This window comes from Salvia splendens, chromosome 13 (genome assembly GCF_004379255.2).
Source record: "Salvia splendens isolate huo1 chromosome 13, SspV2, whole genome shotgun sequence".
In the NCBI taxonomy this organism is placed as follows: Eukaryota; Viridiplantae; Streptophyta; class Magnoliopsida; order Lamiales; family Lamiaceae; genus Salvia; species Salvia splendens.
Window position 1 is genome coordinate 21,930,296 of NC_056044.1, and position 13,659 is coordinate 21,943,954.

General features: G+C 36.1%; 1 protein-coding gene and 1 long non-coding RNA gene across 2 annotated transcripts; one reads left to right on the forward strand and one right to left on the reverse strand.

The window, feature by feature from the left end:
• Nucleotides 1-412: 412 nt before the first annotated feature.
• On the reverse strand, nt 413-4,948 carry LOC121762825 (sorting nexin 2B-like). The gene is made up of 5 exons (XM_042158831.1): nt 3,732-4,948; nt 3,347-3,556; nt 2,620-2,880; nt 1,066-1,152; nt 413-785 (listed from the first exon to the last, which is right to left on the reverse strand). Exons 1-5 carry the CDS (start codon nt 4,806-4,808, stop codon nt 708-710), a joined length of 1,713 nt encoding a protein of 570 aa, XP_042014765.1. The 5' UTR covers nt 4,809-4,948; the 3' UTR covers nt 413-707.
• A 3,119-nt stretch (nt 4,949-8,067) lies between these two features.
• Nucleotides 8,068-9,550, forward strand: LOC121762683. Its single transcript, XR_006042271.1, has 2 exons — nt 8,068-8,937; nt 9,297-9,550. It is a non-coding gene; the product is annotated as an uncharacterized LOC121762683 (long non-coding RNA).
• The last annotated feature ends 4,109 nt before the right edge of the window (nt 9,551-13,659 follow it).

Genomic DNA, 13,659 nt, shown 5'->3' on the forward strand with positions numbered 1-13,659 from the left:
GTATTATTATAATAATTAAATATAATTATAACTATAATTATGATTAAGTATATTTAAATGATATTAAAAAATAAATAAATTATTAATTTATAACATCAAAATAATAATATTAATATTGATTAATAATAATAGTATAAAGAGTAAGGAGAGTGAGAGAAGATATTATAATATCACTTTTTGTACTAATTTTGTCAATGCCTAAAATACCTTTTATGACATAAATGGAAAAATAAATTTGTTAATAGGGTATTTTAGAGTGAAAATTGCATCAGGTACCAAAAATATGATTTATAGGTACAAAAAGCGATATAAAATAAAAATTAGGTACTATTTATGTGCGAAAGTGAAAAATCAGGTACTATTTATGCAGTTCACTCAAAATAAAAAGGTATGCTTTGAGTTACACGGGTGATGATAGAAACGTTGTCTCTCTCACTAACTATTGGCATTCAAGCATAGGAGAAAAATCAGTATCCAATTTTTTTACAACACGAAAATTGGAAATGATTCAACAAATGATAAACGTCCAACCAATGGAGAAATATAATTAAGACTACTACTTTACGTCCAACCGATGGAGAAATATAATTAAGACTACTTTCTGTATGATGTTTATTACGAACCATCAGTCCTCTTTAAACAACTACTGTGGTTCACACCTCATAGCAAAAAAAAGTCGAAGAAGAATCGGGTAATATACAAGTTCACTACGTGCTCTCAGCGTATCTGCTCGTCTCCTCTGCCACTTTAGTCCACTCGATTCCAATTTTCTCATTATATGCGACCTGAAACGACCATGAGAAAAGTTAAGCCTCCATGTTGAGACTTGAGAGATCCATTTTCGAGAATCATGCATTTTGGATTCGACTACATGAGCAACTATTTTCAAGAAGTGTTTAGCTTGTGTCAGTGTCGTTTCAATTGCCTGCCAGACATGATCTATAGATCGACATTCAGTAATCGTAACATCAACCTTGCCAAATGTCAGGAAGCCGCATGTATTATTGAGATGATGCATTTGAAAAGGCAGAGAAATCAAGCCACTCTACGAAGAAGAAGAAGAACCTGATTTTTAACAAATCCTTTCAGCATGTTAACGAAGTCGGCCTTTCTTTCTTCATCAAGCCTTTGGATTTCGGTCCGATTGTTTTCCTGTGATCACACCCTGGAGCAGTTAAATGGAAGAAGACAAAAGCTACCCTTTTCCACTTTCTTAACATGATGGGCAGCTCAACCCCACATTTAGGTGGGAGAAACAAATATTTATCCCAAAAATTAAGAAAAACTATCATCAAAGAAAAGAAATATAACAGGAAAAGAAGACATATCATGTAACTGAATAATATTCAGGCCAAGAATTTGCTTTTACATAGTCTACATAAAACCAACTACTTATACTCCGTTACTTCTCTTCATGATGAATTAGTCGGATCAAACAGCTAGAATTGTTCTCAGCATTAAACTATCATGTTGTAGAACACTGCACTCACTCTTGAGAGTCAGGGGAATTCAGACCTATAAAGCACATGATGTATTACATGAAAGAGAAATTGATGCCTCTATTTACTAAGCTTTTGGAATCTGTAACATGGAATATCTTCAGCAAAATATTCTACACATCTCTATCTCTTGATAGTGCAAAAGCGTAGAATACCCATAAACACAAGGATATATTGCTTCCGTACAAACACTCTAATGAAGCACGAAAGTAGCACTTCTGGGAACAATTTAAAACCAGATCTTCATGTAGGATTTACTATAACAAAAAAAGTATCATCTCATCCTTCTAAATCACTTTTGACCATCCAATGAAATCTCACATATTATTCAAGTTTGCTGTCTGATTAACAGGAAGGCAAATGACTACAATTTAAACAAATAATGGAACTCTAAGCTAACAACTACAGTAGAGAGCCATATTAGACAGAAACTACAGTTTCTTCTGCATTCAAAGTCTGTATGATAAGCACTAACACATCATACACTTTAAATGGTCTCCATAACTAAATAGCTCTGAAACAAAGATAGTATGCAATACCAGGTTAGAAATTTAATGTGTAGCAGCAGTGCAGCACTGAATCAGTGAATCCTACACAAATTATTTAGCCCTCGAAAAGGAACAGGTAATACGCATCATTGCATTAGCCAGTAGCTGATGCCTCTCTTAAAGATTCTCTAGTTGAACAAGTGGATAAACAACTACAGTCGAATGTCGGGGTCAAAAAGAGGATTCCTAATTCTTTCTCATTCAAATCTGTAAAATAATTTAATTATTCCTTTAAAAAAAAGGAAGCAACATTACCATACCAATGATACTTGATGCACCACCTTTTTGTAAGAGAAAACCAGGCAAATACATGGTTGTCAACTAAACCTATTAGACAGGAAGATCCAAAATGCTGGCCATTGTAAACTACACAGACAAATGAAAATTCAAGTACAGAACCCACAAGATCAGGTTTACCACTCCAAAAAACAAGTGATTCAACACAAAAACCTGAAAATAGGCAATCCCTATGAAAATTTAATACACTATAATATACCAAAAAAAATTCAATTTACCAAAAAGGCAATGAATCTAGTTTGGAAATTTTCAGGAAACAGTCCAATAATTTATACCTTAATCCTTTCATATTCTTTGATGGCACAACTTTTGGCATCCTCTGTGGCCCTAATGGCATCTTTTAGGTCCTCCAACTTCCGGACCCTTGACTTGTCACCACCAAATATTTTAGATGATGAAGTTTCAAGCTTATCAGCTCTTGAATGCAAGGCGGTCAATTCTGACATAAGAGTTTGCACTGTCAGTAAGGCACTAGAACGATCTGTGAACGCATTGTGTACAGCTAACATCATTCCCATGTGCTCATGCAATGAATCCTGCAATACAGAATTACAGATTAGAGTTCAAAACTAAATTATACAGTACTTCCTCCGTCCCAACTAAGTTGAGTCGTATTCCTCTTTGGGATGTCCCAACTAAGTTGAGTTATTTCCTTTTTTAACAAAAAACAAAACATCAAATCACTCTTACTTTATTTCACTATCTACTTTACTCTCTCTTTATCTTTCCTACTTTATTCATCACTCCTACTTTTCAACACAATCTCCATGCCCAAAAGTTATGTCTCAACTTAGTTGGGACGGAGGGGGTACTAATATTTACAGGAAAATATCAGAAGGTATTTAACTCTTATATTGTTGGTGGGACAGCTTTAGCCAAGAAAAATAGGAACTCAAAATGGAAATATTAGAAATAAGTAACAAAATCAGGAAAATCATCCTTAACAACTATGAGAAGTGAATGATACTTGATAAGAGAAAGGGAAACCTTGTCGACACTTACAAAATGCTTCACGGTGTATGCATTTAATTCTCGATACAATCTGCTCGCTTTAACAGCTGCAGTTGCTACATTCTTCATGTCAGAAGCCCTCACTCTTTGGGTATTTGATGCTGTCTGCTCATTCTCAAACTTGGTTAACTTAATAAAAGCCAATCCCAATTCTCCCATGATTTCCCCCATTTCTTGTTGTGCCTTAACCAATGATTCTGACTGCCAGTTCATAATATACAAAAATCAGGAGACATGAAAGTTGAACATGGAAATCAAACTAAAGCTAAAACTCTTTCAGCGACTAAGTGCAACTTTCTCAAGCTTAACTCCTAGACCCCAAAAAAATTAATTTTCACAATAACTGAAATAAAAATACAGGCTTGGATGCAGTTACCTGCTTCGACGCATTTGTGAGGTGTTGCTCGAGGTCCTTCAACTTGATCTTTTTCTCCAAGAACTCCTTATCTTCCTCCTCCACAGAGGGCCTCGCATTGCCCCAATCATTAACAACAGATTGCTTGAATTCCTTAAAGAACCTCAGCATATCCCTCCCACCTTTAGCCGAATGCACCACATCTTGCGGCTCAATCACGCTGCTCGACTCCCCTAATAGCTGCTTCGGCAGCCTCACGGCCCCATCAAGCATCCTCGAAGCCATATCAATGCTCGTGGGCAGCGGCATTCTCCCATGCACAGTCAAAAACACCCTCAGCTCATCGCTCTTCCGGATCATCGGATGCCTTGCGAGCCTCTTCAAATACTTCTCCAGCTCCACTCTCCTCTGCTCCACAAAATCCTGCTTCTGCATCACCTGGCTCTCAACCAAACTCTTATCCGGCCGAGGCGGGATGAAGAACCCCCTATAAGCCTCACTCAGCCGATCCGACAGCGTGACTACGTCCTTAAACCGCCTCCGCACGCTGAAATCTGACTCCTCGTAGTCCGCAATGTTCGTGCTCGTCGTGATCAGATAGCTAATGTAAGTATTCCCACCGGGAACAATCGAATTCGAAGGCTCAGACTCCTTCTGCGGATCGGAAACGCTGATTCTGAGATAATCGGAGCTGGACGACTGAGAAAGCGGCGAAGAAAGCTCGTCCGCGGCAGAGATCTCGCCGTTGCCGTTGGATTCCGTTAGCCTGTCGTGGAAGGGATCGAACATGACGACCGCGTAGGATGGGGAATCGGGAGAGGGGTTGTGAGGGGGGAATAGAAGGGGATCCGAGACGGCCGGAGAAGGCGGAGGGAAGAGAGGCTGATCGGTGGAGGAGGAGGAGGAGAGTGTTATCATGGCACTGCGATAGTGCGAATAGGAATCGGAAGTGGAGAGTTGGCCATTGAAGGTGTTTTCGCCGTCGGTGGGGAGGGTTAGGGTTTGCAATTTATCGTCGGCGGAAAGGGGGTGAAGAAATTGATGTCGTTCTTCTTCTTTTTCGCCATTATTTGCTTCAGGATTCTTCTCTGATCCCATAATTCTTTCAGTGAATCTGCAATTTTGGGGATTTGATCAGATTGCGGGAGAATTTGAATCAAATAACTGATGAAAGAGTAGATGAACTTCGTTTTCACTTCATCTTCCGTCCACCAGCATCAACACCAGATTTTGTTCAGTAATTTATACTCCTATAATTAAAAAACAAATGTGTATATATATATATATATATGGACTAATAAAATTGAGTTACATTTTTTATTTTTATTAAGTTGATCTACAATTGATCTACTTTGTCATTTATTCATCTTGATTGGAAAATAAGTAAGAAAAAAAATCGATTTTTGGTAGATTTCATAATATACATTCTATAATTACCTTTCTTATGGGCAAAACGTCAACCACGTTCGTGTTTTTATTATTTACACGCCAACGTGCATGAAGTGTTTTAATTTAATTTATATCAGTAATTGAAGCGTGAAACACCACTTGGCATTTTAAATTTAGAAACAAAAACAAAAATACGCCGATCATGTTAGCGTGTTTCCCTTAAAAATAAATCGGGATCATGTTCTCCCCAAACCAGAACTGAGACTCGCCTTTCTCTCTTCTACGTGAAACCCTAGCCCTCTCTCTACCCCATTGCCGATTTGAGCTAGAAGATTGCAAATTGGGCACATTCTTCCACGCATTAGTTATCATATTCGTTAAGTATGCATTATTTTCGACCAATATTGGAGAAATTTTGATAATCATCTAGTTTATTCTTGTTGTAGTAAATAAGGTTAAATTTTTTTATTTTGTGTAATTTTGATAGTTACAACGTTGGATAGTTTATGATATTAAATGAGTATGTGATTATAGTAGGTTGATTTTATATAATTTTTTTACATGTGTGGTGTTAATTTTCTAGTTTGTAATGTGTTGAATTGTGTTTGATGCATAGGTTTGAATTATATTTTGTTGAACATATATTGAATTTGGTGTTTTAGCAAAGGGGTTGATTGTGAAGTTGATTAAAATTGGGTTCAAAGTGGTGTGAAAAGTTAGTGAACTTGATTTATATATATATAATTATTTTAATTTATATTGTTTATGCCGTGTAGATGAATTATGTGAATGTCATCTAGCTCTCTAGAACGAACTCTATGTGGTCCTGAAGACCCTTCTATATTGGTAAACACCCTTATAATTGACATGGATAACTGGTAGTGGAGAATAAGTTTTTGCTAAAACCATCATCATCGTCGAGACTGGACCATGATTCATTTGTCTTAGGTCACTTGATAAAGCAATGATGAACTGGATGTTGTTGCTCCTGGTTTGTTGTGACCGGAGAAACAATATGATGCAACCATGGATGGCGCACATCATATTCCAACTTTGCTGAAGGACTTGCGTCGACCACGAACGAGGGTCATGACATGACAATCTGTCACCTCTACGATGCGACAACAACTCTCATTTGAAGCTTTATAAAGGAAGATGAATCAAGAAAGAACTAGAGACACGAATGTTGTGCTCGAAGTTAAGAACGAGCGTTCAGATCAAAATAACAAAAGAGGGTGACACCAGTGACGAAACTAGAAATATAAATAAGTTGGTGCTGAAATTTTAAAATACAATATAAGAGTTTAATATACTGAGTTGGCGAATTATCATAGTTATATATATACGACTAAGGAATCAGATGATGGCTTTAGCAAAAACATATTCTCCACTACCCATTATCCATGTCAATACTAAGAGCGTTTACCCATATGGAAGGGTCTCCAGGACCACATAGAATTCGTTAACCCTAATAGGGCCCTAGATGATACTCCGCTGTCCGCGAATATGAGTCCTGTTTTGCCATTTTAGTCCGTCCGCGAATAGGAGTCCATGTTCACTTTTACCATAAATTGTCACGACCGCACTTTGCTAATGATAGCAAAAGCGGGAAATCCGTGACTAATAAGCGGAATTAACGAAACGAGAAAAGAACTCAAGGGACTTGCCGAAAGGCCAATCAATTGATACCACAAAATAGAAGCTAAGTATTTGATTACAAGATCTCAAAATAGAATATTTCAGCATATCAACTAAATCAGAGTTCGAAGGTGAGACTTTGAAATTCTCACTTGACAAAAGTACAGCGGAATAGGTCCTTACTAAACGACTGCATGTATGAAGACACGAATCGTAGAGAAATCCATTTGATTATTTAATAGCATCGACTCCGATCAATATTCCTTCCTCTTGACGTTCAACCTACACATTTATAAATACATGCAGGGCTGAGTACATGAGTACTCAGTGGACACGTGTCGACAAAACATACATATATAAGTTGTCATCCATCAACAGTATCACACGGGGGTTTTTCTTAAAAAGATCATACTAAATTCTTTTGTGATCTTAAAAGTCCGACTGCAGTCTAAGTTCTTGGTGTATCCTGCCATGTCTGAGAATCTAGTGTGCCGTGAAGGTGGCCACCTTCAACAACACCCTCGCCGGCCAACCTCTCTAGGATGGCTTACGACTCTTGTGCACATTATTCCGAATAGGATTTGCGGTCCTATTGGGAACCGAATTCGTTAAAATTTTTGGCATTGCCAAACTCTCGGCATATAGCCCTATCAGACATGCCTCGAAAATAAACACTTTATGGCATGACAACAACTTTAAAATAATCACATCTTCATTTTGAGAAAAATATATTTCATAACTTCAAAAGTATTTGCTTTATATCCACACTATAGTGCTGGATATTAAAAGAAAGCTCACCTGATACGCTTATCTCCAATTAACAAATCCTCGTTTGGCCTCACTTGCCCTTTGAATAATTTCCTTTAGAAAATAAATAGCGTAACACGCTAATTAATACTTGAAGTATTCTTCTGAGAAAAGAATGCATGCATCCTATTGGATAGCACCTACATCTTAGTTTCGTCTTATAGGATTTTTCTTAAATCCTAACTCGGTCTTACTGCTATGCAGTACTTAATTATTCTATTTACAATTTTTGGAGAAATTCCATTTTCTCTTAAATAAATATTTGGTCACTTATTTAATAAAATATGGATTCTTGGAAAATCCATTTCTTAAATTTTTTCTTAAGGCCGCCCATGGCGTCGCGGGGCGACGCCGGTCGGCCCTTCGCGTCTTCTGTTCTCAATATCTTCCATTTATGGACTTAGTAATTTATTTGGAAATTTAATTCCTCATTTTTCTAGCTCCAAGCATAAAATAATTCTCGGCCCATGTATAAATTAATCCCCTTGGTCCAACTATTAAATCCTCTATTCCTTGGCCCAATCACAATTTTAGAATAGAATGGCCCAATTTACTCATACTCTCACCCATCGGACTCCCTCTTCTTTCTTTCATTTTCAATCAAGACAAAATTCCCAATTTAGGGATACAGCAGCAGCGGCTTCTCCCCCAAATTCGCCGCAGCCGCTCCTCACTCCCTCCGGCGAGTCCTCCAACATCGGCTTCTCATTTTTTAGCTTTCCTCCTCGGCCTACCTCCACCGTTTCTTCTTCTCAAATTTTCCAGATTTGTAATTCCTAGATCGGAGAATCGGGAGGCAGCGCCTCCGTCCGTCCTCGTCTCCAGCTGCTCGACGAGCAAACCCGCCGCCACCACTTCGAGCTCGGGAGGAGACAGCTGCTGCTCCGCGGCGGTCTCGGCTCCGTCGCCAGTCATCTCCGGGCAGCCCCATCTCCAGCTAAGTCACCTTTCCCCAAATCCCCTTACGTATTCCATTAATTTCATAGTTCTCGATTGATTATTGCTTTCGATACTTGGGTGTTCAAAGTTTGGGGATTGTACTGCTTAATTCTAGCCGCCTATATTGCCATGTAAACAGCTTGATTCTTGATAACTGAGTCATTCTTATTGTTGCTACGAGATGAGATTCCTATTGAATTTTCTAAGTTCTTGGCTAACACTGTGGTTGTTCTACACATGATGCAAAGAGAGTGTGTTGTGAAGTTACCTCTCGGTTAAGACTACCGCTTGTGTCAATCCTTGCCCGACCTCACTCCCTGCTCCTTCCCCTTGCTGCCCTCCTTATGCTATGCGAATCCTTGGTGCCTAAAGTGTGGGGGATGAGGGCTGTTTATATATATCTCAAGTCTTGGCATTTTGCCTGAAATCCTTGGGAAGTGATATGCTATTTCAGGTTACAATCTTAGCTTGCTTTTGAGCTTTGTGATATTGTTGTTCACTCCATATTGGTGAAATTCTTGGGGAAAGAGGTTCCCTCCCTTGGCTGCTCCTTTAGTCTCGATAAAGGGGACTTTGTTCTTCAAATTTTGGCTTGTGGTTGAGTCCTCATACTAGGTGGCAGCTTGGTTTTGATTCCCACTTGATGCAAGTTGAAAAGGGACAAAAAATGTGGCTGTTCCCACAACTAAAATTGCAGCCTCTCGGTTGTTCTACTCTGTCTATCACCTCTCTCTTCTTAATTGGCTTGTGTCTCCTTCCCTTTACTTACTTATATATCAAAATCTAATACCCCTTTTGGTGTAAACATTGTAGGTGCAATGGCTATCCAAGATTGGAGTTTTGTGGGAGCAAGAATCGAGAAGAGAGAAGGTGGAGAAAGAGGAAGGGGATCTCTTCTTGTAGCTATTTGGTTCCCATACCAAATTAGTTAACTTCTAGTTTTGCCTACTAGAGTTGGTAGGATGAAAGATGTAGTGTAGATGTGTGTTGTCTCTTTCACACATGTAAACATGTACTATTTGTATCTCCAAATTACTCTTCTAATAAAAGCATATCATTTACTTTTATTCTTGAAAACATTTCTTGTACTTTGCTTCCTTCACAAAACTTGTTTTATTCCACGATGGAGATTACAACGGAAATTTCTACGTTTACACGCCCTCCACGCGAGGATTAATTAGCCTAATAAATTCGGCTTATCCATAACAAAAGGAGAGAAATTTCGGGGCGTCACATAAATGGTAATAGGGTCCCACCTTCCACTAACTCATTCCACTCTCATTTCATTTAAAACTAATATATACAAGTGAGATTTATATTCCACTAACTTCTTCCACCCACTTTTCTTAACATTTCTTAAAACCCGTGCCGGATATAAATGGGACTCCTATTCGAGGACGGAGGGAGAATTTTTTTTCGACGAGTCGCGATGCCTTGAAACAATCAAAGAATAGTCTCATTTTCAAAAAAATTGAAAATATCCCTCTCATTATATACAACTTAAACCCTTACCTTTAAAATATACTCATCATGACTAACAAATGAGCCAAATATCAATAAAATTCTCCCTTCGTCCCAGTTCAATTATACTTTGTTGATCACTTATTCTATTGTGGGGGTTTTAAATATGTATTTGATATCTTACACTAGGTCGGCCTACTTGATAATCCTTACTGATAGTAGAGGTTTTTTTACCTGAAGCTTGGTTGTAAATCTGTAACTGAAGAACTGTCTTAAATAAATTGACCATCATCAATTTTAATGTTTAAGATTTGATATGCCAATATCATCTATGTTATTTTGCTTTAAAACCTTTTTAATTTTTTCAATTTTTATTAAAGAATTCTAATGTTAAAAAGTAAGCATCATGTAAATTATATTTTTCTAATGTCCATTTATTAAAGAAATATACTTTTAATTTAATCGATGCAATTATGGACAAAAGTTATAAAATTGCATTGTTTTGAATTGCAATTTTTTTTTGTTCTTTTCTTTTTTTTCATATCTTGATTATAGTGTGTATTTATTAAAAAACAAACATCAGACATTGTGAGTGTTGAGATTTAAAGAGAAAAGATTTATAGGGATGAGTATTGTTCATTTAAACGCATAATATATAATTGCGAAAATTAATGTGGCAACCACAAATTTTAATTATTAGTCGTGTTACTGTTTTTTTAATTGACTTTTGGGATGATTTGCACATAAAAGAGCCATAGTTATTATTTAAAAAAAATTAACGACAATTCAAATACTCCTAATTAAATGATATGGCTAGATATCAATATTCCAAGAGTTTTTTTAAAAATGGCAGACTAATCTAACTTATCTAACTTATATAATAATGCCAATAAAGCCAATCAATTAATAATTGATTAAGAAAATGAAACTAATAAAATTATCCTAGATGATTTGGAAACGCTATAATGTATATATATTAATTGTAACCGCCAGAATTTATTACCATGTATGTTTATGAAAATAAAAGAATTGTTCTACGGAAGGCAACATATATATTATAGTGTTTATTCTTAAATGTCTAGATTATAGTATCTAAATGATATATTTAAGATTAAATGGTAATTCCATAAATACCCTCAAAACTCCCCTTTTATATATGTATAGATAGATTAAGATATCATTCATTCAATAGTCTCCATTCTATATTGCACTGGAACATTGATTTTTTTTTCATGGTTGATAATCGATCTCAAAAATAAAATACTGTTATTATTTGGAATACTTGAACTTAATTCATTCCTTATTTTTAATTTTTTTAAAATCCTTGTAAAGTGTTTCTAAGTTTCAATAATAAAAAAATACTATAGACTTAGGAGAAGTGAATAATAGAATACCATTATATAACATCAAACTTCAATCTGATTATATTATCAAATAATTAATTTAAAATTCTTACTTGAAAAACTCGGGAGTCGGTGGTTGCAATCGGAGGACGGTTGGTGTTAGCGACTCGATTGCAATTTTTTGGCAAGTTCGCAAGTCCAGGAAGTAGGGGCAGAGGCGCAAAGATTAGACAACATGATTCTTTATTCACTTGATGCCATGGTATAACATTAGGCTTCTAAATACTTTTGTATTCCCATTGAAAATAAAACGTTTTTCTTTTTGGATTATCCTATTAAAACATTTCTTAAAATGAAAACATCTCTATCTCTACTATTGCACTCTCTTACTTCACTTTCTCTTCATTAATTCACAAAACAACACTATATAAAGACTCGTGCCGATTCCCAAATATTGCATATTTAATGGGACGGAAGGAATAGTAATTACAAATAAATTGTATCACCAAAATTCTATGAGAAGGCGACCAAAAGTCTCTAAGAAGAAGGCCAAAGGCTACCAAATCGTTTATATAAAGTCTGGAAATAGACCAAGGACAAGATAGATCCACATCTTCTTCCTCATTTTCCAATTTTCCGCAATTTCCCTTTGCAAATAGACAGCCAATAAGCATCATTGTTGCACCTCCAAACGCATGGATGATGCAATTTCCGGAGAGGCGGTTCTGCTCCTGCCATATGGGCTTATTGGTTAGAGAGAACTACCCTAATAGTTCCTGATCTTGTCGAAAAATGCATCAATAGTCCTTAAAAAAATTTTACAGCATTTTTGGTACGATAAGACTAAGGTAATCCTAGCAAAAAAAAGTGAATTTTTAATGTTTGAGGTCATTTTGGACCTTAAATACTAGTATACTATTTTGTATTTTTAGCTACTTAAAATAGTTTATTGTCATTATGTGTTTAAAAATAAATACAATCTTAAAATAGTTTAATTATACTTTATTAATTTTTCAAATTAAATATTATCCATTATAATATTCAGTCTATACAAGGAAAAAATTAAATAATTAAATCTAATAGTAACTTTTTCTTAATAAAAATATTAAAGTTAATTATAGAAAATTCTTTTTGCATGTGGGATTTATTTTTACTTAAAAAATTTAATTAAATTTTTTAAATTTGAGAAGGAAAAATAATATGATGAACTATAGTAATTTTTTACTTAAAAATTGTTACTTAAATATTTAAATATTACTAAACTTGAAAATATTACTATACTTAAGTGAAAAATAAATATTTTAATTACGTTAACTAAAATATAGTGTTAGTGAAACATTTATATACTATTAATTAAAATTTCCTTGGGTGACACCTAGTCGGATGGAACCACGTAAGCAAAACCATCCGACCGAGTGGGCAACACATGAGTTAGGAAGACTTACTTTGGTAGAGTGACCTTATGGCCGTATTTTGGACTAAAAAATGTACCCCAAAATGTAAAAGTCTTTCTAGTAATCTTCTTGGAAAAAAGACAAAATATAAGAACTTAATTTGCAATTATCACTTATAATTAATACTACTTCCGTCTTATAAAAATATGATTTTTTTTTCATTTTAAGTCGTCCCATAAAAATGACCATTCTATTTTTGGTATTTTCTTTTCCTTTAACAAGATGAGCCATGTTTTCTAATAACAATACTATAATTATTTTTTTTTTTCTATATGTCTTTCATGTTACCAATTATACATAAAAACTCGTGGCGTCCCAAATATTATATTTTTATGGAATTGAGAGAGTTTTATATTAAAAAAATACCCTTTATATCTTTAGTTTGAATGTGTTTTTTCCGATATAATTTTTGAGCCGTTCAAGTTATACAAAGAGGAAAAAATCCAAGTGTTAGAGCATCCACAATGGCGGCAAACGGACCGGCTAGCCGATTCCCGGCGCTGGCCGGTCCGCTCGCCGAACCATTGCAGTAGGCGAGCGCCAAATCGGCGAGAAAAACGGGAGCGCACGCCGATTCCCGGGCGCTGGCCGATCGGTTGGCCGCCATTGCAGGCTCCCGATCGGCCAACTGATTTTTTATTTTTTTATTTAATTTTCGAAACACTATATATACGCGATTTGCACGTCATTTTCATTCACACCACTTGTTTTAACGAGTTTTCTCTCTATCTTAATTTCTGTACAAGAGCAACAACGCGAAATGGAGCACAACAACGAGTGTACTCCAGTGACGAGCGGGTTTCAAACTCCCACGGTACCCGTGGGAAGTGGATGGGGTCCGATGGCCAAGTACTACAACATGTACCCTCAGCAGCAGATGATGCCTGAGATGGCATCCGGGGGTAGTATGCCGGGATG